We start from the raw sequence: 26,084 nt of genomic DNA, 5'->3' as shown, positions 1-26,084 counted from the left end.
ATAGGACTGCATTTAGCATGATCTAACAACAAATAACACAACACCACAAATGCAGGATAACACAGATATACTCAAAATAAACATAATACCACCCTCGGAAACCCAGTGTCTAAACTCCACTACGCTCCGTTTATATAGAACATAGGCAGATTAACGTGGGTAACCGACGATGCATAATACAGACTCATACAATATCAACAAATTCAACTTCCGAAGGCTTCTGTCAACCATTACTGAAAAAAAAAATCATTGACAAAATAACAAATTAACAATCATTGTTGATAAACATAAACAATAAATGTAATAGTATTCACCCCTTTAACAGCAGAATCTTACAATTTACTCGTGTCCTGAATAAATATTCCATGCCTTGTTCTGATTGAATGCGAGATTATTGCTATCTTGAATATTTTTGTAAGCCGGAGAAGGGAATTAAAGGTGAACCGAATGAGATTTCCCCCCATTTCTAAATGATTAATACTCCACTACATACTAAAACATCTCATCAACATGGTGTTGTTAAGGAACAATTCAAAGTCATGGTTCCAAGAGTTGCAGCTCTTATCACGTGTTAAACATGATCCGATGACAACGAGGAATTGGACAGAAAAACATTTTTCAGATAAATTTTCATTGATATTGTCAACATCTGATAAACAACCCAATTGTGATTAAAACATAGATTACATTGTACAGTAAGATTAAATGTAATTAAAGATGCTCCATCGCCGACAAACAGTAATTTCTATCAATTACAAACAGAAGCAGACGATTTATTAATTTTTATCCTTTACAAACAGAAGCAGACAATTCTACAGTTTTTAAAGTAACAAAAGTTACCTACATTATGTAGTTTACACTTTAGCCATCATTGAAAAGTTCAATCTTTTTATTTTATTCCAGAATAAAAATATTTGAAATAATTTATTGTATCCCGAAAAATATCCATAACACTTTGCTCTCTACGGAATGAGGTACCGATTGCGCATACACCAAACCCAAAACAAATGAGATATGTAAGTGTTAATGGGACATATATGAATATATACACGAGACCAGTAAACAATCAAATGATGGAAATTGTTATGCTTTGTCAGCTTAGGAGCATCTTTAACCAGTAAGACCCACTATATAGGTATATAATATAATATGCACCGTACAGTATTCACATCTTAATTAGAGTGTTATACACTAACATTGGTACACTAGCTAAGTAGTTGATGGCCCGATGAAATAATACAAAATAATTTCATAAATTGTGTCCGTATATCTTACCGGAAATGACGTCAATGACCTCAGATATAGTCGGTTTTTATGGTCTGGTAGTTGTGGTGTGATGGAATCCACCGTGGACTAAAAAGTTGTTTTTAGCTGGACACATGTGTGACAAGTGTACACTCATGGACACAACCTGTTCGTGCGTCAGGGTAGTCCTCTGGCCATTGATGACACTCCTCATAAGCATGTACTGTAAACAAAGACATTGGACAATTTGACGAGATTTTCACCAGTAAGCAATCATATTCAGGGTCATTCATATTAACAAACTTCGTAGCCCTTTATTTCAGCATACAGGTTCAATATCAGATCTCTAGAACTTGACAAGAAGTGATTTACAGGTTTAAGGTGTTTTGGCCTCCGTGACTTTGACTGAAGGCCTCGAGGAATATCACCTTTCTCAGGTTTAACAATTCCTCGTATTAACCTACAAAAAGTCAATATTTGTATAGTGTATAATTTTGGATACAAAAGTATAATAAAAAGAGAACAACAAAAGGTTTTTTCACCTATAGATAATAGCCCCTAATTAGCTTGATCAGTAAGCCAATGGCTAACGTATACTCCCGTTACTGACCAATGATCCTTACACAAATTTTCTTATTGAACATTGCAATCATATGATGTGTTTTATAAAAACAACTATATTATTTCATTTGTCATCCTTCAAAACCCCTGTGTAGATATTGTCTGGTTAACGGGACAATATAGAAAACTTTTGAGCAGCTCGAAGGCTCCGTTATGTTTGTATGGTAACAAGTTTGAGAAAAGCTAAAAAAATGGCCATTTCACAAAATCTGTGTGTAAAGATCTGGCTGACCAAAAGTTTCTGCAAATCGAAGGTGAGGATTAGTATATCTACCAATAATTGCTTATCAAATTTATTTCATCGATAAACGGTAATTTCATTGTTTAATTCGGCAACTTTCTTTGAAAATGTAAAAAAAAAAGTTAAGCAGATATATTGATCAATTGTTTAAGTATAACTTAGTACAGTAAGCTTGCAATATGAATACACCTTACATCCTTGAAGTTCAATTTAATCATAGCTGTATTTTGATGAAAAATATAATAACTTCACCAAATTGAGCTACATTGTGTATAAAATCATCTTTTTTATATAACTGTTACTATTGAATGCTCTATTGTCTGGAGTAATTGTTTTGTAGAACTTCTGACCTCAATGAAAATGATAATTCAGCTTACCTCTATGGTCTTAAGCCCATGCTGCGTGTGAACTAAGTGTTGCTGGGTTGAAGAAAGTTTCATCAGGTAGCAAGTTCCCAAGTGCATCACCATTGTATGCTGAGAGCATCAAGGGAAACATTACAATCTTGAAGTATTGTGTGTTATAAACATGAGTGTAAACATCAATATTGTGTGTTACAAACATGTGTGTAAACATCAATATTGTGTGTTATAGACATGAGTGAAAAACATCAATACTGTGTGATACAAACATGAGTGTAAACACCAATACTGTGTGTTATAAACATGAGTGTAAACATCAATATTGTGTGTTATAAACATGAGTGTAAACATCAATATTGTGTGGGTTATAAACATGAGTGTAAATATCAATAATGTATTTTAAACATGAGTGTAAACATCAATATTGTGTGTTATAAACATGAGTGTAAACATCAATATTGTGTGTTATAAAGACATATATGAGTGTAAAATGTGTAAATATCAATAATGTATTTTAAACATGAGTGTAAACATCAATATTGTGTGTTATAAACATGAGTGTAAACATCAATATTGTGTTATATATATGAGTGTAAATATCAATATTGTATGTTAAAACATGAGTTTAAACATCAATATTGTGTGTTATATTCATAAGTGTAAACATCAATGTATGAGTGTAAAAACCATCGTTGTTATTACATGAGCGTAATTCTCAATATAAGTGATGTTACAGTAAGCGTTAATATTAACAATGCTTGCTGTTAACGTGTGTAAACATCATTAATATGTGATCCTTGCTACATTATAACTTACAGATAGGGCGTCGTAGTAGAAGGTGGCGGTATCGAATTCGTTGGAGTTGGCCATGGGAGGCTGGGTGGTATGTTGATGGCCGTGGTGTAGCGTGGTGTGGTGGTGGCCGTGGTGTAGCGTAGTGTGGTGGAAGGGTTTATGTGTGCTATGTATCCCGGTGTAGTGGGGTCGCATTGTCGTCCTTTTCGTCGTTCTGGTCTCGTACCACGTGGGTGGCGCTGTTGTCGTCCGTGGTGTCGTATTGGCCTGTCATCATATAAGCTGGTTTAGTTCGGTTAAGTTTATTGACATCATATTAAAAACACTATCAATTGATAAAGAATGTGCCAGGACTATGGAGTAATGTTAACCGGAGTCCTCATAGAAAACTACCGACCTACAGTCAGTATCTGGTAATTTCACCATGCGACCTTCGATCACACGACCTGCTTGACATTATATTTCACTTCATATTCCTAAAAGAAAACAGAGATCATTGTTAAATAACAACACGATAGGTCACTGTGAAATAATAAAAGAATGATAATGTCTCTTCATCATTGAAAACATGTTCATCTGCAAATCAGTTGATTGTATTCACTGATTAAATGCAAATATACACAGATGGTACCATTTCATGATTGTATGTATGGTATTCAGGTGGATGGATTTGTCTGTATAGGTCATCAATGAAGAAATCAAGGTCGAAGATATGTACATATATATGTTTATTTGTATAAAATCACTACTGACCAAATGATATCGGTCAAAAGAGAGATGTCAACATTTACTGTCAATACTTATTGTCATAACATAGAGAAACATGACTTCAAGGCCGGACAGTAACCTAAGTTTAGAATTGTATTGTTTCGTCATTTATGTAGAAATGTTATACAACTACGATAAGAAAATGGCAATTGTAAGGTCGAGGTCGGGATTCTCTCTTTGCCACTTGTGTTAATTAAACACAATACTATTGATAGTAAATCGTGTCCTTTCGTTCGCTGTTCCATTTACTTAGTGACCATCTAGAACGATATCTATTACACAAATATCAAAGACTTGACTATTCTTGCTCTGTAATTCAGCAATGTTACTTTCGAATGGTTGGGCTAAGTTTACCATGGCTATCTAGATTTGGTAGAACCTTGCAAATATAGTTTTCAGCACGCTGCTTCATTAGCCTTTAACTATATGATGAAATGATATGTACCGTGTACCGGATGGTGTGTACTTTGGCGGCATACTTCATTGAGATATCACTATAAAAAGGACAAGAGTTCCTAAGAAGACACAACACTCATGCAAGAAATCTTGACAGTGTTTACATTATTTCATTGTTGACACAGGATTAAGGCTAATGAAGCTGCAGGTATTTGACGTTATTGGGTATTTCTAATAAATTTGAATTTACAGGTATTTGAATTTATTTGGTATTTTAAGGGTTTTAAATTCAAATCCCTTAAAATACCCAATAAATTCAAATACCATAATCGGTAATCTGTTTATAGACTGTTTGCCAAACAGTCAGATTGAAAGGGTGAAGGGGGCAATTTAGTTGCAGATGTTACAACGCCGATGAATGGCAGTTATATCTAGATAGAATAGCAGCAGGTGGATTTGTTGAATTTTCTTCAGTAACAAAAGTTTCTTACCTCACACTTTTACCATAATTGAAAAGTTTGAACTTTTCTTACTTCAATACAAAAGTCAGAAAAAATCACTTTATGGAATAAATTAAGTACTGATTGCAAAAAATATTGATTTGACTTTTATATACACAATTAAACACCATTCATTGTCTAAACAGTAAATCTTATTTATGCTCTGTAGGCGGTGTAGCATTTTTAAACGAGTGCATTGAAATTTTTATTTACAAAGGAACTTACAGTTGTATTTCTTGTAATTTTCACCATCACAAGCTCACATAAACATACAATGTGTGAATATGGATGCTTATATGAATACTTATATGTGATGGTTCAGATCCATGAAAGCACCAATATACTATTGACATAGTGGTAAATGTCGCATGAAATATCACACGTTTTGAAAAGAACCGCCACAGCCAACGCCATGTTTCAAACTTTCGGGTAACATCGGAAAACCGAGATGCATCACATGACCGACATCGGCGATTCCCGTATAGATCGGAACCTCTAGAGCCATATCACGGTGGTCAATTTCGGCAATAGCCGTATAGATCAGATTAGATCGGAACAGTTCGGATACTTCCGAGCTATTTTAAACGTGTACAAGTTAAAAATCAATATCAATGTGCAATGCGAAAACTAGCTCTCACATCGTTGGGACTACATGTTGCAGGCCGAGCTCGAACCTGCCCCAGTTGAGTAAACAGTAACTTTTGGTTACAGCTACCTTTTGGTTATACATGTATATCTTACTCTTTTAGATCATCATCATATGGAAAAGTAATTAGTAGCTAACAAGTATTTATTTGTAGTCTGAGCAAATCATATGGGTCAGATCTGCTTAATCGTATAGTTGTACGATCAGAAATATCAACGGTTTCAATTAAAATTCTTTTAAAGCATGGGATTTGTCATTATTTTTGCTTTATTTTTCATAAGGAATGTGGAAATTTAGTTTTATGTATTAATTGGCTTCGGGTGTATGTGTAAAAACTGGCTTCACTGAACATTTCAACATTTTAACATATTGGTTCCTATTTAATTTGTACGTGTCTGGTTAGGTGTCATCATCTACATATAATAACTGTCGAAGGGACAACAATACTTAATTATAGGGTCAAACGAATTCAAAGTACACTAGCCTCATTAACATGCAACACACTGACAGTACTCACCGTAGCAAGTCCCAGTAAAGCTGTAATTACTAGAATCAACATGATGGTTATAGCTCCGTCTAGATCTGTCCACGACTAAACTAGATCAAGACATGGTTCTGAGAAATAGTTACTGAAGTTCAAAGTTCATATATGCTAAGTCTTTGATAAGGAACAAGTCTTGAAAAGTCGGACAGCATTCAAATAAATCCCCGGGTAGGGTTGTACAACTATCAAGTCACATGAGTGATCATCTAGATAAAAACTTAGTGGAAAGACAAATTTACACAAGAAAGTAAAAGGCACCGAAAGGACAATTTACATCCAAGATGTCGAACACGTTGTTCCGTCTTTATTTACTAGCTGGGTAAGTATAATGTGTATCAAATTACAGTCCATTTACATGTATAGTATCCACATATGAGTGTTAGTGTGCTTGTAGTGTTTCCCCAGGAAAAAAAGGGCATGGTGGCTGACCAACCGGTTTTGAAAAAGGGCACCCTTGACCACAATAAATAACCATCAGATGGGGCACAAAGGTTATATCGACGACTTCCAAACAAGGGGGAAATCTTTAAAACTGTCTTGTTAGTTTTTTTAAATTCTGGTTTGCAACTTAATATCATTTAAATGCTTTTAAACTCTCTGTGTGTTGCTAAGTAATATCAGGACAATCTATTTAATTATTCTGAGTGAAAAAAATTGATTTTGAAAATTGTAATCTGGCAGGTCATTTTTATGATCATGACTATGATTGATTCACAATAAAGATCTAAATTTCATTTATATTAATTAAAAAAAATGGGAAAATTCAAAATGTATTCCCTTTTTTCAATCCAATTACCTTTATTTTAATTATATATCTTTATTTTACAATATTAAAAATACTGTAATGATATGATATAATATATCATCAAGACATGGTTCTGAGAAATAGTTAAAATGAAAGTTCAAAGTTACATATATTAAGCTAAGTCTTTTGATAAGGTTTTTTTTTAAGTAGTATGTGGAAATATTTTCAATTTAATATGTCGATGACAGCATTCAAATCTCGATTGTCATAATTAGAGTTGTGCTTATCTGGTCAATATATGTATTTGAGATTGTTGTGGTTATAAATAATACGAAGATCCACGGATTACCTTATCATTGATTATGATTCGTAGTAACTTTACGTAAAAACTTCGTATCCATTGTAGTCATTACACCATTACATGTGTAATTGTGTCGTTATAAAGGCCTTATATGTCTACAGGTTGTAAGCGCAGTATTTGTTTGGGAATAAAATTTAAAACTTCTATTGAAGCTGATTGTTTTCTAGTCCGATGACTTCAGGTTAGTAATAAAGTGACACTAAATCCCCGGGTAGAAAATAGCCCAAGGCGTACAACTATCAAGTCACATGTGGGTCAGTGGGTCAGAGTGATCATCTAGATAAAGAACTTAGTGGAAATCAGACAAATTTGGACACAAGAAAGTAAAAGGCACCCGGCTTAACGCAGGACAATTTACCATCCAAGATGTCGAACACGGTTTGTTCCTGTCTTTATTTACTAGCTGGGTAAGTATAAGATGTGTATCAAATTACAGTCCCATTTACATGTATAGTATCCACATATGAGTGTTAGAGTGCTAGTAAGAGAAGCTCCATTTCCTCCACATTTTGTGGTACAACATGCAGTGAACATACTTGTATCCAGGCACAATGGAATAATAACATATTTTTTTTCGTTTAAAGTTTAGGTTTTATCGTCCATCGCCTTAAAAGGTAACCATCAGATCCCTTCAAAGTATTATATTTTTCCAAAAAGAAAAAAAACCAAGAAAAAAAAACCGATAAAATCCCAATATATTAGATAATTTATTGTCATTAAAATTCAATGTCCTGTTGTTTATTTAATCTCGATATCCTTAATAAGTAATTTAAAAGCTTTAAACTCTCTGGGTGATTGCTATGAGTAATAGATCTGGACTATATGTCATGCCCTTCGGTTCTCCATGAAAAAAATGATTTTACAAAATTTTTTGAATCTGCCGGTATATGATTCATGACTATGATTACATGATCACTACTTGAACGGCTACGCAAATGCCTTCTAAGAAAGTCCTCATTTATATTTGTCCTAAAAGAATGTTGGTAAAGAAAAAAGTGGAATGCAACAGAAAATGAGAGCCTTTGGGGTGTACGCCATCGTCCAATCCAATTACCTTTATCTTAACCGATAATCTTTATTTAAATATTAAAAATATGTTTAAAAATTAATGCACATGACAAAAGCTCCCAATTAACAGGATTCATAATAATCCGTTCCAGGTCACAATTAATAAAAATAGATGTTTCTAAAATTTACACAAGCACTGAAATTAAGAAAAAATACAGATATTATGTTAGAGTAGTATGCAAAAATATTTTCAAATTTACATATGATAGAGAGTAAAAGTTTCTTTTTAATTTTGATTTATTATAATTACATTTGCTATTAATAATTTTCATAGGCGATTAAGCATATATTGTAGCTAAAAATAAATCACACCGAAATTCTCTTCTTTAAAAAAATAATACCGTTTTTCATTTTTAAAACCTTCAAAAAAGTAAAAAAGTGCCCGAGTGAATTTCGGAGGCAGTGCTCCACTACAATACATGGGAACCAATTCGTATACCTCCGGCCTCTACTATTACAATACGTACGCCCAAAATGGCGGCCATTACGATTGCAAATCTTGTGACATCCATCCGATATAGAAGGCAGTGCTATTCTTGTAACATATTCAAAATGAACGTGAGTAAATAATTTTGTACAGTTTTGTAAGCAGTAATTTGTTTTGGAAGTAATGCTCGCTAGCTGGGGGCCTAGTCATAAAACTTATTGAAAGGTCCAGCTGATTGTTAGATTTTTCTAGGCTGCCGATCGCGGCTGCTTGAACTTCAGCTTACGTAAAAACACAGACCTGACCCACGAAAACCAATAGACACCACAAATGCCAATTATGTGGAAAATGTAGCCCAAGGGCTGCTAGATTAGGGCCACTGGGATGTTATTTCGTCAGGGGGTCAGAGAGTGGTCACACTTCTTTTGTTTACTTAATTATCAAGCCACTACCTGGTATTTTGGTAGTTTAGTAGAAGTGTACTGGGGACAAACAGGGCACGGCGTTATGTCATAGGGGCATGGCGTCAGGTAAAAAGGGCACGGCGCGGCGCCATGCTAATCGGGGCTGTGGGAAACACTAGCTTGGCTATCCATAGCTACAATACTGTCAGTAGTCTTTTGCCGAAAAGTATCAGAGGCCGGGTACGTACTATCTAATGTCAAGTAAAATTGATAGAGTTAGGATAATTAATTCACTAGCTTGGTTTTAAAGGGTAGAGTAATTGTGGCGAATACGTATAGTGTAATATATTCGTATAACACTATAATAGTTTTACTTCGATGGCTATCATGCTAAATACATATCGAGCATACGTACCATAGTTAATGTGGAGATCATGTATATTTGTACGACACTAAGATTATATTATAATGTTCCCCTAGCAGAAGATTTTTCATTTATTTTTAGGGCGAGCAGAGTACGCTCGCCCTATTGTTTTCCTTGTCGTGTGTAGAGTCTGTGTACATCCGTTATGCCTAGTGCGCATGAAATACCGGAAGTGAGATCTACGTATTGAATAACTATATTCTGTTGGTCTTTGGCTTATGGTTACATACACAGCTTATGATTTCATAAACATAAATTAAATATTAACTCTTTTGCAACGATTTACATATGCAATTGTCAGTAATCAAGAACGTACCTGGATTAAACACTTATCACAAAAATACGTTTGGAACTGGAAGCGTATAATCATAAAAACGCTTGCAACTCTCTATATATTCAAGCACCTCGCCGATTTTGTACACCAATGTGCATTAAGGTTAAATAGTCGATAAAGGATTATGGAACTGGAAGCGTATAAACATACAAACGCTTGTATCGCTCAAGAAATCCAAGCACCTCACCGATGATGTATTAAAAAGGTTCAAATAGTCGATAAATATAGACGCATTGTGAAGCGCATTATCATACGAGTGAAACAAAAAAAAAAAAGACAATATAAAATATCAGTCTGGGTGTCTGAGCTCTAGATCTAATGTACCCCAGAAAGGCGTTCAAGCGTGGCACAGGTGAGTCACCATGTGCACAGAGACTAGACAGTGTTCTAGCGGACGACTATTTTGAACAGCGAATCAAGTCTTGAGTCTATCGTATCAATATCTATATAATAATAAACACGCTTCTATGTAACAAAGAACACACTTAACAAAGTTCAAAGGTATTTCACATTCAAAGTTCTGATGAAGTAAAGGAATGTATCTATTATAATACACCAAGGGTGTAAACCATCTCCTTGCAATAGTCCCAGAGATAATGAGCGAAAGTGCTATGTACACGGGGACACCTGTTACCGAGGATTATTTCATACTGGAAATAAAGGTTAGGAAGTAGTTAGCGAGCACTTAATGTCTAACAGACATATTTCTAGTTCAAACCTATGATCTAGTCCTTTCACAACACACGCATATTATGTTGAAGTGTAGTGTGGGATTTGGCTGTGGGCTGTGCCGTATCGATTCGAAGCTTATTGTAAAAAGAGTACTCGGTAGCTTAGCGACAGACATGACGTCAGTTTTATGATTATATTTACTTTGACTTATCTCAATCAAATGCATTAACTTATGTTTTACAATTTATCGTATGAAAACTTACTTCCCATTTATTTAAGAATTTCGAACAAATCAAAACGTAAATTGCTGACATCGAAATTGATTAATGCAAACTTATAAATAGAACTTGTCATGAACACTAATTATATATAATATACCGGCCCGGCCCCTCTCTCCACATTGTCGGAGGCTTGTTTACCTAACGAAACGTGATCGGCTAACACACGGCCTAGGCTGTATAAAATGTCTGTGTCCGAGTCTGTTTGTTTTCGGAGGATCTTAATTTGTTGTACCGTAATAGTTTTAATATGGATTCAGTTTTTCCTTCCAAGGTATGTAATCAAAATGTTAATTTTAGATAAAATTCTACACTGGTTGGACGGGTTTGTTATCGACAATAATAGATTTCACTTTTCACTAATCAATATTTATCAACATAGCATATTAGTATTCTTTAATTAATGGTTAATTATATCATATTTATCTGACCAGGCATCGATTTTATCATCATTTAAATAATTATGTTTAATTGATAACATTTACTTCAGGAAATCAGTATCTTTTATGTAAAACAGTCATATATCAGAAATATTTTCCTCGTTTTACAGTTTTACACGAGTGACTAGTTTATAGAAAACTAAGTAGAAAACACATAAAATAATAGTATATCAGAAATTTGGAGTTTTTTCATGACATAACAAAAGAGAAGAACTGGTAGATGTTGTTGATAACGCTCAAAGAGTTTGTGTTACTTGTTTAAACCATAATTTCACTTATAGTTTAAATGTATCAGTATTTTCCATTTGGTGTGCGAAACCAATACGTGTCTGTTTGAAATGACAGATACTATTTAAATCTCCACTATAATATCATTCAAAGACTGCTATTTTAAGTTCAAAAAGGAGGGGTGTCAATGCTGGCCCTCTGGTGGCTGTCACCGATAAGCATTTTCAATTCATTTAAGGTTTGGTCGAAGACCATTATGATTTATGAGAGGGTAAAATATGGAATAAACAAATAAAATAAAACCCAATAGACAAGGGTGAGGGGTGGGGGGAGGGTTTCTAACAATTGGAATTTGATATTTGACATTACAATGTATAGTAATCAGTTTTTGATATAAATCTAAAATCTATATTATTAGGCAAAGTAAATGCCAAAACGTATATAGTCTCCAGTAAAACAAGTATTATAACTGTTCAAGGAGCAGCAGTTCAACTTATTTTATCTTCCACAAGACCTATTATATTTTCTGGCAGATCTAATAAAGATAACTTACATTGCAGTAAATATGACCATATTTCTTTGTATTTTGGGATATCAATGTCAAATTATCAAGTTTATATTGCAAAATATATCTGTTAGAAATCGTATAATTATTGCATTATTCTTACAGATGTATTGAATAATGAAACAGGAATGAAATTGGAATTATAGACCTATTATTAACAATAAGATTTTTTTTAATATTTCAAATGCATTGTTTTTCACATTTTAGAAAAATAGCATCGAAACAATGAAGAAATTACCCTAAATATTATCTTGTGAAAATAGGGGAAATGGTAATTTGACTCTCTCCATTTTACCCCATAATAATTCTGAACAGGCTCAGGCAGGATCTTATTTCATGACGTGATATGGCCACTTACATCTACAGTGTATATACTTTTCTGTGATGATGGACATCCTTCCTTTTCTCTGCTGACATTTTGGAGCATCAGAAACCAGTAAATAAGTAATAAAATCTCTAGAGTCTGTCTTAATTGAATATTTTACTTTCATTTTTTATTTATTGACATTTTTAAAAATTAAATTCTTTCAGTATTGTAGAAAATCTGCTAGATCGTGTTAATAAGTACTGTCATGTGAGAACATGAAGCGGTAATTGTGCTGCATAAATTTCGCGGGTGTCAAATTTCTTGATTTACTGATTTGGCATTATTCGGGGGTTTCAGTTCATAGAGGAACTAAATTCACCACCCCATGAAATCGACCAAAGCAAGATTGAATCCTTAAAAGAATACAGGTAATAATTGCAAGGAATATCAAAATGAATGTCGAACAGTTAATGTATCATTAACAGCGAGCATATAATGCATGTTGTGCATCATCATAGCAATAAATCTTTTATCTCATTGATTAATTATAATAATGCCAAGTAGCCTTGATACCAGTCACGTGCTTAGTAATCCCTCACAACTAAATTATAATAAAAGAACTGGTTATGTTCGCATGACAGACTTGTAACTATGCTTGATATAGTGATGTCCGGAATATGGAAAATCTCCCGGTTTTCGAGTCGAAATCATAATAAAACATTGTGTAGACACATTTTATGAAATGAAAATAAGTTTCTAGCCGATTTTGAGTTTTTCTGTATATCCTTTCGACGGCCGGATTTCAGACCTCAATTTTTGACTTATTTGGGCATGTTCAAAGGTGATTTGTGACGTCACTAATGCAATGACCGAATCGATATTGACATGCTGTATAGGGATGAACATCTCCTTTTCAAAAAACTAGTATTTAGTTTTCAACGGTCTCAGTGGGGCTCCAGAAGGGTGCATGAAATGGGGCAAATGAATAATTACGCATAAATACGTTACGGCCGTCCAAAGGATATGCAGCGCGCACACAATTTACATGCATAATGTAGTCATAACAAAATATCAACGCACACGTTGACAAAACATATAAGTAAAATGCATGACTTGTAAACATGAATTTGCATGTATGCATGCATGCATCTAAATACTTATCGAGTGTGTATCATATATACCCCATATTTAAACAATATATCATATTAGGTGGGATCACCTTTGCATTTCATTATCAGAAAAAACCCATTCTACTGCTGTGCATGGTCCTCCAGGTTTACGTGGATGTTCGGGTTGTACCCTCTATAATATGAAAAGATATTAATACAAAAATATTCCATAAATTGTACATTTATAACATTTCAGGAACCTAATTGAAAATCAAGTCATCGCACGATAGAACAAACATGTTAAATGACAAGTTAAAATATGATTACCGATAAGCGCAAAGTGCCATTTTTCTACGTTTTTGGTTTGTCAATTGGCCTTAATGTCCTAAATAAGGTCATTTCAAGTATAAAAAATCCGAAATTAATAATAAACAAAATATCAAGTTAAACATAAAAATACATTTTCCAAAAATACGCTGTTGTTTCAAGTTACTGTAAACCAACTTTCGCGTTCACTAAATTTCGCGATTTCCGTTTCAAAACATTTTCGCCGAGATTAAGCATGCGGATTTAAAATTGAATTGAGATACTTCTTTAATTTAATTGTGCACAAATGGTCTTAGATGTTATTTCGCAGAGATATACTTTCGCGTATTACGCGATCAAGGTAAATTCGCGAAAATAAATCGTTCGCGAAAGAAAGTTGGTTTACAGTAAAATGTGTTTTAAAACTATAAGAAACTTTAAAGACATCATTTTTTTTATATATATATATTTCCAGGTTTAGTGATGCTGAACTGCCCAGTATAAAGACTAAATATGAAACAAAGTTACTTTCTTCCATGCCAGCGTTAGGGGCTCTGCGTCCAGTCAAGTCATACCTGGAAATCACAGATTTTACAGATTTTCTGTCCCTAGTGAATATTTCAACATCATTTATCCGTATAAGGAAATCTGTGGTTAAACTAGGAGAGGACGTGATAGTGGATATAATCTTGTACAACGGGAGGAATGAACCGTTAACACGAGGAGGGGACGTGCTGAGGTTATGGCTTCGAGAACCTTCCCACAAAGCATCTGTTTCCGGTCATGTGATCGATCATGGTGACGGTTCATACACAGGGATTGTTAAAGCTATGTGGGCTGGTAATCCAGAGGTGATGTTTTCCATAGCAAATACCAAAGAGCACATAGGGATTTTCATGAATATCGTACATAAATATGGTTTAATAACTTTCTTAAAAGCAGGTTTTGGAAAAGAAAATGTTACAGAGTCTACGTTGTGTAGTATAGTACCCAGAATCCCCGGCGTAAGTGAGTATTGTGATTTTACAGCACAGAATTATGACATGTCTTTCTTCTGTGGCAAACCAACGAACATGAGCTGTGAAGATTGGATTGTGTACGAACGAACAATTGATGAACACCCATGTAATAAGGACCAGCTATCCTTATTTCTGTAAGAATTCTTAAAATTTGGTATGAAATGATGACAGTTATGATTATCTTTATAATGCCAGACATCTACTTGTTTAAAATTTACATTTATAAAATTATTTAGTAAGACTAGCAAGGGGAAGTTTCATTTGAAACATTTTTGTGAATTTTTTTTGATAGAAATCATAACGTAAATATTAATATACTAGTAATGATATTGAATATATATATATTTTTGTGATGTATCATATTTTTTATGATGTGATCTTTGTGTGCTAATGATCATAAATGTCTAGCCATCAATTCGGTTCGTGCGCGAAAAGTTCCTTAAATTATTTGATTGTATATGTACATATTACATTCCATATATATTTGGCATTACAGGCACTATAAATACTTCCAGAAGAACATATCTACAGTAAAAGTACTTCCGGGTAAGTTTATTCATTCTTATTACATGCATCTATAGGATATAGGCTATACAATATTAATAGAATCTTACATGGGTCTGAGAAGCGGACAGGGATATCTCAACCCTCGTGAAATATTTTGGCCGATCAACCGAGGGTTGACGGCCAAAATCTTTCACGTGGGTTAAGATATCCCTGTCCACTTCACAGACCCATGTTTGATTCTTTTTCTCCCATACTTAGTAGAAAAAAATGATGAAATTCCACTTGGTTTCCAGCTTTTTCATCTCGCCATAATCGCAGGAACGTCGTTATGCGTCAAAATTGATGACGTCATCTAAAATGCGCAACGCAGTTATGCGGCATGTATTGATGACGTCACGTTATTGTCTAGCGCGTGTGAGCTGTCTTACACCCCCCTGTGTAAGATAGAGGTATCTTTTTTTCCTAGAAACCGCGGGATATCCCTGTGAAGTATTGGAGAAAAGGGTCTCTTGCAGCATAATAATACGATACATAGTCATATTCCTTCTAACATTGTGTAATACCTGCACAAAAACAACACCATAGGCTTCAAGTTGTCGACTACCAGTTCTGTTTGTCCTTTTCTTGTCATTACGCACTTGGTTATTTACCGTACATGTTCCATAATTGTAGAACTAATGGCAGTCTTTTTTCTGATATCTCTTTGGATGATTTTAAGATTTCCTTTCGATGTTTCTATCGAGTCTTTGTCCTTTTGGACTCTGTTTTGCTGTTCTCTAACTATTGCCTTTCCGTTTTATTTAATAACTCTCTTATACTTCATAACGTTGAAATATATTATGATAATTTATTATGGCTATTTCAATGACGTTGACATCTCGTTAGACCAACAAATCATATTTCAAACAACGTAGTGTTACCAAAAGGCCTAACATAATGTATTATGACTATTGACGATATCCATGTTTGAGTATTTATATACATGTACAATTTTACATCGACAGTGTGGACAAAAAATCAGTTTTAATGGTCTATTGATTAGAATAGGTTATATAATATTATAATTTAAAAAATTAGAGACCGATGTTATTTGTTCACTGGCGTATGGTTTATTCTTGATATTATAAATGACGTGCGTAAGTTCAAACATCAGCCGCGATGGCCGAGTGGTTAAGATGTCGCGACATATTACCACAAGCCCTACATCTCTGAAATGCGGGTTCGAATCCCATGTGGGAGAGTTGCAAGGTACTGACCGCTTTGCGGTGGTTTTTCTCCGAGTACGCAGGCTTTTTCCAACAAACAAACCTGACACGTACTTACATGACCTTGGCTGTTATCAGGACGTTGAACTAATAAACCCTTCATCAGTGTACAACAACAAAATATCTTGTGTTTACATATTACAAGCTTTTTGTTTCATATTTCAACCAAATGATTTAAATAGAGGTTACATAATTCGTGGTTGTTGAATATTGAATTCATTCCACACGAATGAGTTATTTTTTAAAAGTTACAAAAGACGCGAGCTTTTGCGAGTGTCTTATGAAAGCTCGTGTCTTTTTTAACTTTTAAAAAATAACTCACTCGTGTGGAATAAATTCAATATTCAACAACCACGAGTAGTGTGACCTGTTTCTACCACAATCATATTCGTTTTAGCCGATAGAAATACGGCGGGGATACGGTAACGTGTATTTACCGAAATATACAAATAAGGTGTAGAAATATTTTCATCAGCAAAAAGATACTAATCAGTAATCAAAAGTCATCGTTTGATAAAGAATCCGTCGATATCAAATTCTTCTAATTGGGAACATCTTTAGAGTCAAATAATACTCATTTGACGTCTAATTGAATTCGAATCTTCATAGTTGCTTCCAGAAAATAAAACTCAATTTCGGACTACAAGTAGAAATGTAAAAGCATTCGGATGACACGTCATCGTCTATTTCCCGCCAAATAATCACCAAGCCATTTCCATCAAGATCAAGTTGGTTTCATACACGTTAAATATATGAAACTCCTCAGTGAAATTCGTGTCCGTCATGATGTATTATTAGGACATAAGATCAATTTAACATGTATGAAAACGTCACGTATTTTGACACAACGACCACGATGCATACGCTTTCCAACAGCTGTTTTGGACGTCAAGCGGCGATGACAACATAGATTGACGTCATTCAACGATGATGACGTGATACTGAGAAATAAGTAGTTCGGTCAAAGTTCACCGTGTCAGCCAATCAGAATGCATACAGAGTTTATACCACGTGTGGTATAAACAAATGGTATCAACAAATTGTTAATCAACAGCTGCAGTGTTTATCCAATATCATGAGAGTTGATCAACACCGCCTATTGTGGTAGAATTGACGTTATTGAATAAAACGAAAGCCAATAGTTTCAGACTTTGCAGGAAATTGGAGTACAACAGAAATAGCTATTTCAAACATTTAATATTCGTTAGATTTGTGTCTTTGGGTATGAGCTGCATGTAATTTATAAATCATGAATAATGAAATAAGAAATGTATAATTTGTCGAATCAGAACCTCGATCTCATTCACCGTTAATATATTGATGCGCGTCAAAATAACGTTTATACGAAAAGTTCTTTGGTAACATTACATAGCGATTACACACCACATACGTAAATATGTCACGTTAAATGAAACGACTGTCAAAGTGAGTTGTGTTCCAATATTGCAGCCTACTTCATAATTGTTTAGCAAGTACAGCGGGTATAATAAACCTTTTTGGTACCACGAGCAAGAGCAACCGATTTGTCTATATTGACAAAGCCGTATTGTGACACTTGTTTAAACGAGTTCCATTGCTAAACATAAATATGGTAACCACTTCCTTTGTATAGCCGAGGTCAGTAACGAGACAATCTATGAAAATGTAGTACGTTCTTTGAGTTTTGGTTTCTTAAAAGAAGAATTATCAGTTACCCAGCGTCAGGGTGTAATTACTTGTATACCAAAAGGTGATAAGCCTCGACATTTTTTAAGGAAATTGGCGTCCAATCTCATTACTAAACATAACTTTTAAAATTGCTTCTGGTGTGATAGCGTACAGAATGAAAAGTGTTTTAAATAAACTAATAAATCATGATCAGACAGGTTTTTTTTATCAGGGAGGTATATTGGCGAGAACACACGTTTACTTTACGATACTATGAAATTTACAGAAGATAATGATATTCCTAGCATGATCCTGATGGTAGACTTCGAAAAAGCCTTTGGAATTGTATTAGAAAAGTCTTGATTTTTTTGGGGGGATTTGGCAATGACATTCTAAGATGGTTTAATACTTTACACAATAATGTCACATCTACAATTAATCAAGGTGGGAATTTATCTTCTTTTTTGAAGTCAAATTCTTGTCGTCAAGGCGATCCAATTCGTCCATTTTTACCTCCAAACATAGTACCTATACTCCAAAGTTTTAAGGACTCTAAACTCTTTTATAATGTTTTTTTAATAAAACAACTACTGTAGCCACAGGTAAAATCAAATGGCAAGAACAATTTGAATTTCCTGACGGAGAATGGAGCAAAATTTTCAATATTCCGTATAAAATAACTAAAAATACGAAACTTCAATGGCTCCAATATCGTCTATCCCACTATATTCTAATTACAAACTCTAGTTTTAGTTTATTTAAATATGGTGTTGTGCGCAGTCCTATATGCACACTTTCTAACTCCGAAAGAGAAACAATAATACATTTAATGTGGGAGTGCCAAGAGGTGCAAAATATGTTACAAAAGTTTGAGACTCTTTTAGACGTACTTTACATTCCGTTTGCAGTAAATAAGCCGTCTTTTATCTTTGGACTTACGAACAATGGTTTAAATACTGCTGTTGATAATGTTATAATTCTTATTATTAAACAATATATTTATAGGACCAGATGTTTTAATAAATCTTTAAATGTTCATGCATTGGTAAACAATATAAAAGAGTATTACAACACACTAAAATGTATATCAAATGAACAGAATGACAGTTTAAAAACAAAATTTGCCAATACCTGGAGTAAGTGGATAAATCTTATCCACCTTGACATATAATTGTCAAAGCTATCTGACAGTTTCCTTATTACCTAATATCCGAAACATCTGTGATGTTACTAGCCACATCTCAAACAAATACATTTCTAACAACTTTCCTGTGCACCTTTTCTCTATTTTCTCTACTTCTCATTTTCCTCATCCTTTTACTTTTTTTTCTCTTCTTTTTTCTTTCTCCTCTAAATTTATTAATATTAAAAATTTGTTTTCATTGTTTTGTCAAGAGAATTATTATAACTGTGAGTGTGCTAGGCTGAGTGTAAGAGTATGTTTAAGGAATCACAAGTATTTACTTTAAAAGTTTTCTGTATGACGGTGTGAGGGTGTTTTTGTGTGTATGCCTATGGAGTGGTGCCTCTTATAAATGTATGTAAAACTGTATTTTAAAATGTGAATTATGTATTTACTTTGTACATGTATGTTTGGGTATATATAATGTATGTAAGGGTGTGAATAATTGTGTGTTTATGTATATATGTAAGTGTGTGTGTATGTATGTAGGTGTGTGTGTATATATGTGTGCATATGTGTGTGTGTCTGTGTGTGTATGTAAGGATGTATATATGTATGATTGTGTATGTGTAGATATACAAAGGTATGTGTGAAAAGGTGATCGCATAAAAAACATATTGAATTAAATTATATTAAATATAGATGATTAATTGTAATACCAATATGATTTAAAAATAAAAGAATTATAAAAAAATAGTTATTACATTATTAGAATTTACCGTCAGCTTCTGGGGGGCTTCGCCCCTGGACCCTGAGCAGGGGGCGTTATATCGCCCCCTGCACCCCAAGCATGCAGGTCCTTCCAAACCTAGCTACGCCGCTGATCGTCTACATTGACAAAGCCGTATTGTGACACTTGTTTAAACGAGTCCCATTGCTAAACATAAATTTGGTAACCACTTCCTTTGTATAGCCGAGGTCAGTAACGTGACAATCTATAAAAAGTCAAGTTAATATTGAAGGTAGAACAGGTCTTTGTGTCCACATTTAAATACCAGACGCCGCGCTTTCTTTCATTCTAATATTTCAGTCGATTTTATATTTTTTATCTCAGTATATTGTTTTTTAAAAACCTGTCTTTATGTGTCTTATTGACGTGGGTTAACGTTTGTAATCAAATCTAATTAAAACGTGCCGTATCACGTTATGTACATTAAAAATGCGGTGTGCAACACAACACAACAACACGGAAAACAACATCAATGGTTATGTTGTTTAGTAAATGAGGCTAATTTTTATCCCCTTACCTAAATGAGGCTTATTAGATTTCCTTACCTAAACAAGGCTAATTTTTATCTCCTGACCAAATTGAGGCTATATTTTATTCCCTAACCTAAATGAGGCTAATTTTATCTGCTAACTTAAATGAGGCTAATTTTTATTCCCTAGCCTAAATGAGGCTAATTTTTATTCCCTAACCTAAATGAGGCTAATTTTTATCTCCTTACCTAAATGAGGCTAATTCTATCTGCTCAACTTAATGAGGCTAATTTTATCTGCTAAACTAAATGAGGTTGATTTTATCTGCTAAACTAAATGGGGCTAATTTTATCCACTAACCTAAATGAGGCTAATTTTATCTTCTAAACAAAATGAGGCTTGTTTTTATTCCCTAACCTAAATGAGGCTATTTTTTTTATCTTCTAATCTAAATGAGGCTAACTTTATCTCTTAACCTAAATAAGGCTGATTTTATCCACTAACCTAAATGAGGCTTACTTTTATCCCCTAACCTATATGAAGCTAATTTCATCTCCTAACCTAAATGAGGCTTATTTTATCTCCTTACCTAAATGGGGCAAATTTTTATTCCCAAATACAAAATAGGGTAATTTTTTCCCCTAACCTAGATGGGGCTAGTTTTTATCCCTTACCTAAATGAGGCTAATTTTATCTCCTACACTAAATGAGGCTAATTTTCATCCCCTAACTTGCATGATGCTAATTGTATCTGCTAAACTAATTGAGGCTAATTTTGATCTTCTAAACTCAAAGAGGCTTATTTCATCTGCTAAAGTAAATGAGGCTGATTTTATCTCCTAATCTAAATTAGGATTATTTTTATCTCCTAACCTAAATGGGGCTTATTGTATCTCATTACCTGAATGGGGCTAGTTTTTATCTTCTAAAAAAAATGAGGCTAATTCTAATTATCATCCCCTAACCTAAATCAGGCTGATTTTATCTCCTTACCTAAATGGGGCTAACTTTATGCACTAACCTAAATGAGGCTAATCTTTATCTCCTAACACATGGGGCTAGTTTTTATCTCTCAACCTAAATGGGGCTAATTTTTATCTCCTTATTAAATGAGGCTATTTTATCTTATGAACTAAATGAGGATAATTTTATCTCCTAACTTTATGAGGCTAATTTTTAATTTCCTAACCTAAATGCGGCTAATTTTATTTCCTTACATACATGATGCTAATTTTATTTCCTAACCTAAATGGGGCTCGTTTTTATCCCTTAACCTAAATGAGGTTAACCTTTATCTCCTAACCTAAATGATGCTAATTTTATCTCCTAACTTATATGGGGTTAATTTTTATCTCATAATCTAAATGAGGCTAATTTTATCGCCTTACCTAAACAAGGCTAATTTATCCCCTAACCTAAATGAGGCTTATTTTATCTCCGACGCTAAATGGGGCTAGTTTTTTTTATTCCCTAACCTAAATGGGACTTGTTTTTATTCCCTTACCTAAATGGGGCTAGTTTTTATTCCCTAAAATAAATGGGGCTAGTTTTTATTCCCTTACATAAATGGGGCTAGGTTTTATTCCATAACATAAATTTGGCTGTTTTTTATCCCTAACATAAATGAGTCTATTTTTTTATCCCCTAACATGAATGGGGCTAGTTTTTATTCCCTAACATAAATGTTGCAATTTTTTTATACCCTAACATAAATAGGGCTAGTTTTGATCCCCTGACCTAAATGCGACTAGTTTTGATCCCCTGACCTAAATGGGGCTTGTTTTTATGCTGAAACCAACTAAGGCTAAAACTTATGTCTTTTCAAAATTTGAAAATAAAGGAATTTGAGTTTAATAATTTGATAACAATCATTACTTTTTGTGGGAAATTACGTATATATTTGATTATTACTCATTTAGAACTATTTGTTTTTGAAAAAAGCTAATTTATCAGTATTACAAATATTTTAGATATTAAAATATGTGTCACGCGGAGATGCTAATTAAGCTACAGTTTAAAGATTACACTGTCTTTATATTCTCAGATCCTGGTACTGTATTGGACACAGAGAGGCCATGCTTTGGTCTCAACAGCGACGTCACGTGGAAACCACGCCATCCAACAGGCTACTACTTTAACGGTGAATATCGTTCGCTTGTCTGTAAAGCATCAATGCCTTGGAACAGAACAGCTTACGCCCGGTGTCTAAGAGACCGCCCATTACTTATGACGGGCGATTCTACTATACGAAATTGGTTCACAAAGATAGCAGATCTGCTAGACTTGCGGATATTAGTCGGCCGTAAGGAAATAAAGGACAAAGCTTGGCATAAGTTTTCTGAAGCTGAAAATGCTTCAGAATCATTGGCGTTATATTGGACACCACATGGAATTCCATTCTTTAGTTATGAACAAAATAAAAACAACATGCGATCTGTTGCATTCAGAATAGATTCTATGCCCGGGGATAAACCAGTTATACTTATGTTGCATTGGTTTAGCCATTTGGCCAGAACAACTCCATATAAATACAGGGAACATGTCAGAAGTGCTAAATTGGCCATAATTCGACTTTTGAAACGTTCCCCTGACTCCCGAATATTTATCAAAGGTCCCCATGCCTATACCTACTTTACCTTTCTGGAGCCTATTGATTACATGGGATTACTTTATATACAAATATTACACGAGGAGTTTCAAGATTTACAAAATAAAGTTTACTTTATTGACCAATGGGATGCTACGGTAGGCAATGAAAACATTCACAACCATCCGGCATATCCTCCATATAATATTCAAATGATCAGCTTATTCTTTTCCTTTATTTGTAAGTAGTAGATAAAGCTATGTATAATTGTTATGTTTTCATAACAGGTTGCATCGTCAATAATTCTAAAAAATATTGAGAGAAAAAAAAACCTACCAACAATGTGACTTTCAACTGCCATTTTGTATGAATCACCATATAGAGGACGGAGAATCGGTGTTAAATCAAACGATATATAACGTGGCACTATCCAAACTGGTACGCTACCCAAATCCATACACTTTAAATAGATTTGAAGCAGAATTCTCAGTTTACGATTTAAATAAACATGCTAAGTTCTCTATTTACAAATATATGCACTGCTGACAAGTAATCATTAGATTTAAACTAAAGGCGTCTATTTGTGTAATGTTAAATGAAAAAACCTGGGTTCAAGCACAAGTTAGAAAATTTTAACAAATATTTTCAAAAAGTGTACCAATTTGGGTAGCGTCACGTTAACAATTCCCATGCTGGTAAGTCCGCTAAACCCGTCTATTTTATTAGGCTTTGTTTTGCCTAAACTATATCTAAAACAAACAAATAATACAGGCAGGTTTAGCGGACTAGTAAATGTGTTTCCCTGTAAACTAGATATATATTTCATTTCAGAAAATGTTATTGTTGTGTGTAAAAGAAAATGGGGACAATTGGGCAACTTACAACATGCCTATACATGCCCTCTCCTTTTAATGTTTACAGTACATTACACTAATATATGTGAATTAATGTCGATTACTATTGTATCAAATGATGATGATGTTGTAAGTACACCAAGCTAAATATCGATAAACATGCCGTAAAAAAGTATACTAGTATTTATCATTACATATAGATTAGGATAATTTTGCAAGATATTCAACGAAATCAATTGGTACCCATGACAAAGCACTGAACTTTATCAGATAAAGTTTTATCAATATCAATTTAATTTCACGTCTTTCAGAGCCATGTAAATATGTTTTTATTGTCAGTGGTAAATCATTATCAAGTACCAAATTAGAATTAAAAAGGAGCCGTCATGGGATGACGTGTAAAGGACAATGTGAAAAAACCAGTGTTCACAATCTTCGTTTTGAAATCCACGCAAGCAGGCTTTAATTTCAGCATTCTGAGTAATGTTTATTATTTTACAGTACGCTTATATACATTGTATACATATATTTATTTATGTCTTCAGAATGTATATAACACAAATGAAATAGTTTGCTAGCATTAAATAGCAATCTAACTGTACTGCCAGGTCATGGAATATCGACAACAATGTACAGAAAATAATTTTAGCGTAGTATTAAATGTTTTCGATGAATATTTAGAATGAATATACGAGTCAGTACATGGCTGAAAGGTCTAGATATGTCGGAGTTCATACGACACTACTATCTTTGTTACATTCTCCATATCTAGGGACTCAATAACAGAAATATGACACCCTCGTGTTAGGAGAAATGGTGTGTTAAGTGGAATGGTTGTTAAATGCCGAGACTGGTATTTGATTAACTATGATGAATTAGAAACTACCTTTATTCATTTTTATTCTAAATTTATTTTATTGAATTCTTTGAAGCTAAAGGTGTGTATTTTTTCGTATCATTTCGCCTTATGTATGTGTTTGACAATATACTCAACTGATTTACATAAATGACGTGTACTATGTTATAATCAGTAGGAATTAATAGATTTTCTTATATACATGCAGAAATAATATATCCTCACAATTTTTTCTTTTGTTTTTTGACAGTGTATTTTTGATGTATTGAAATTTGCGGATTTATATATGTTATCATTATTTTTTAATACCTATCTCCATCAACACCATTCCATACATCCTCAAGTCATTATCACATCTTCAAACCACATTCATTCACGCAGTACTCGATTTATAGCTTCATTAATTTATTAACACCGCACAAGCTATGATCTTCATATTCAATCATCATTTTCATCTAGCTTACACACATTTTCATTTCCAAACAATTGTTTTCATTTCCTCACAAAAATATGTTTTCTTATATTTTCACGCATGTACACTAAATATTTAGTTTTAACATACATGCATGGGTACAGAAATTACGCATATAGCGCAAGTTAACAATCCTGTTAATTTTGATTCTAATGTTAAAAGCATCCCCTTCATGAGAACACTTGCTATACACTTGTTACTTAATATTTTGGTAGCTTTTGGTAGGGCCAATGATTCGGTATGAACATTGTATATACATTAATTTGATACAATTGAAATAAAATGCTAAACATTTTATATCAACATTAACCATGGACGACAATTTATGTTTGTATCGGTTTATGTATATGGTTTTTATGACTAAATATTGCCGTGTTTTCCAATAAATCAAACATATTAAAGATTTGTTGTAATCTGAGAATATTTTTATTTGTGTTTGCTTTTCTTACACAGCATAACAAAATCAAAACCTTCGCACATCCTTTTATTTATATAATTTTATAATTTTATATTTCTAATCGCCGTCTTATTAACTACGGACCGTCCGGTATTGGTGCTTATTTTTACATGGCACATGTGAAGGTAGCGTGATTACTATTGACATAGGTAGGGTCATTGTACGGTAGTCAAATGTACATAGAGTCAGTAAGAAAAGTTCATTGAATGGCTTTCAATATATCCCGAAGGACGAGAAATCATGCAATAGCT

General features: G+C 33.7%; 2 protein-coding genes across 6 annotated transcripts; one reads left to right on the top strand and one right to left on the bottom strand.

The window, feature by feature from the left end:
- Positions 1 to 50: 50 nt before the first annotated feature.
- On the bottom strand, positions 51 to 20,213 carry LOC138320934 (uncharacterized). 4 transcript variants are annotated; one of them, XR_011208263.1, is made up of 5 exons: positions 20,112 to 20,213; positions 3,286 to 3,531; positions 2,485 to 2,583; positions 1,276 to 1,468; positions 51 to 233 (listed from the first exon to the last, which is right to left on the bottom strand). XR_011208263.1 is itself a non-coding variant. In XM_069264250.1 (5 exons), the coding sequence occupies exons 1-4, from the start codon at positions 9,915 to 9,917 to the stop codon at positions 1,313 to 1,315; spliced, it is 555 nt and encodes a 184-aa protein (XP_069120351.1). In that variant the 5' UTR covers positions 9,918 to 9,970; the 3' UTR covers positions 51 to 233; positions 1,276 to 1,312. The 4 variants fall into 4 exon arrangements, 2 of the variants coding, with proteins under 2 accessions (XP_069120351.1, XP_069120352.1); XR_011208264.1 differs by having other exon boundaries at positions 20,127 to 20,142; XM_069264250.1 differs by lacking the exon at positions 20,112 to 20,213 and adding an exon at positions 9,864 to 9,970.
- LOC138320933 (NXPE family member 3-like) lies at positions 10,108 to 25,797 on the top strand. 2 transcript variants are annotated; one of them, XM_069264249.1, is made up of 4 exons: positions 10,108 to 10,233; positions 14,262 to 14,939; positions 15,302 to 15,351; positions 22,652 to 25,797. In XM_069264249.1, exons 2-4 carry the CDS (start codon positions 14,323 to 14,325, stop codon positions 23,440 to 23,442), a joined length of 1,458 nt encoding a protein of 485 aa, XP_069120350.1. In that variant the 5' UTR covers positions 10,108 to 10,233; positions 14,262 to 14,322; the 3' UTR covers positions 23,443 to 25,797. The 2 variants fall into 2 exon arrangements, with proteins under 2 accessions (XP_069120350.1, XP_069120348.1); XM_069264247.1 differs by lacking the exon at positions 10,108 to 10,233 and adding an exon at positions 10,932 to 11,105.
- Positions 25,798 to 26,084: the final 287 nt, after the last annotated feature.

This window comes from Argopecten irradians, chromosome 4 (assembly GCF_041381155.1).
Source record: "Argopecten irradians isolate NY chromosome 4, Ai_NY, whole genome shotgun sequence".
Lineage (NCBI taxonomy): Eukaryota > Metazoa > Mollusca > Bivalvia > Pectinida > Pectinidae > Argopecten > Argopecten irradians.
This window is presented reverse-complemented; position numbering and strand designations above follow the sequence as displayed.

Coding starts and splice junctions, on each gene's coding strand:
- LOC138320934 (XM_069264250.1), bottom strand. CDS start 9,917: ATGATTATACGCTTCCAGTTCCAAACGTATTTTTGTGATAAGTGTTTA. Junction 3,532..9,863: donor GTGATAAGTGTTTAATCCAG/GTACGTTCTTGA, acceptor ATATGATGACAG/GCCAATACGACACCACGGAC. Junction 1,469..2,484: donor ATGGGCTTAAGACCATAGAG/GTAAGCTGAATT, acceptor CTTTGTTTACAG/TACATGCTTATGAGGAGTGT.
- LOC138320933 (XM_069264247.1), top strand. CDS start 11,017: ATGTCTGTGTCCGAGTCTGTTTGTTTTCGGAGGATCTTAATTTGTTGT. Junction 11,106..14,261: donor ATTCAGTTTTTCCTTCCAAG/GTATGTAATCAA, acceptor ATATATTTCCAG/GTTTAGTGATGCTGAACTGC. Junction 15,352..22,651: donor TACAGTAAAAGTACTTCCGG/GTAAGTTTATTC, acceptor TTATATTCTCAG/ATCCTGGTACTGTATTGGAC.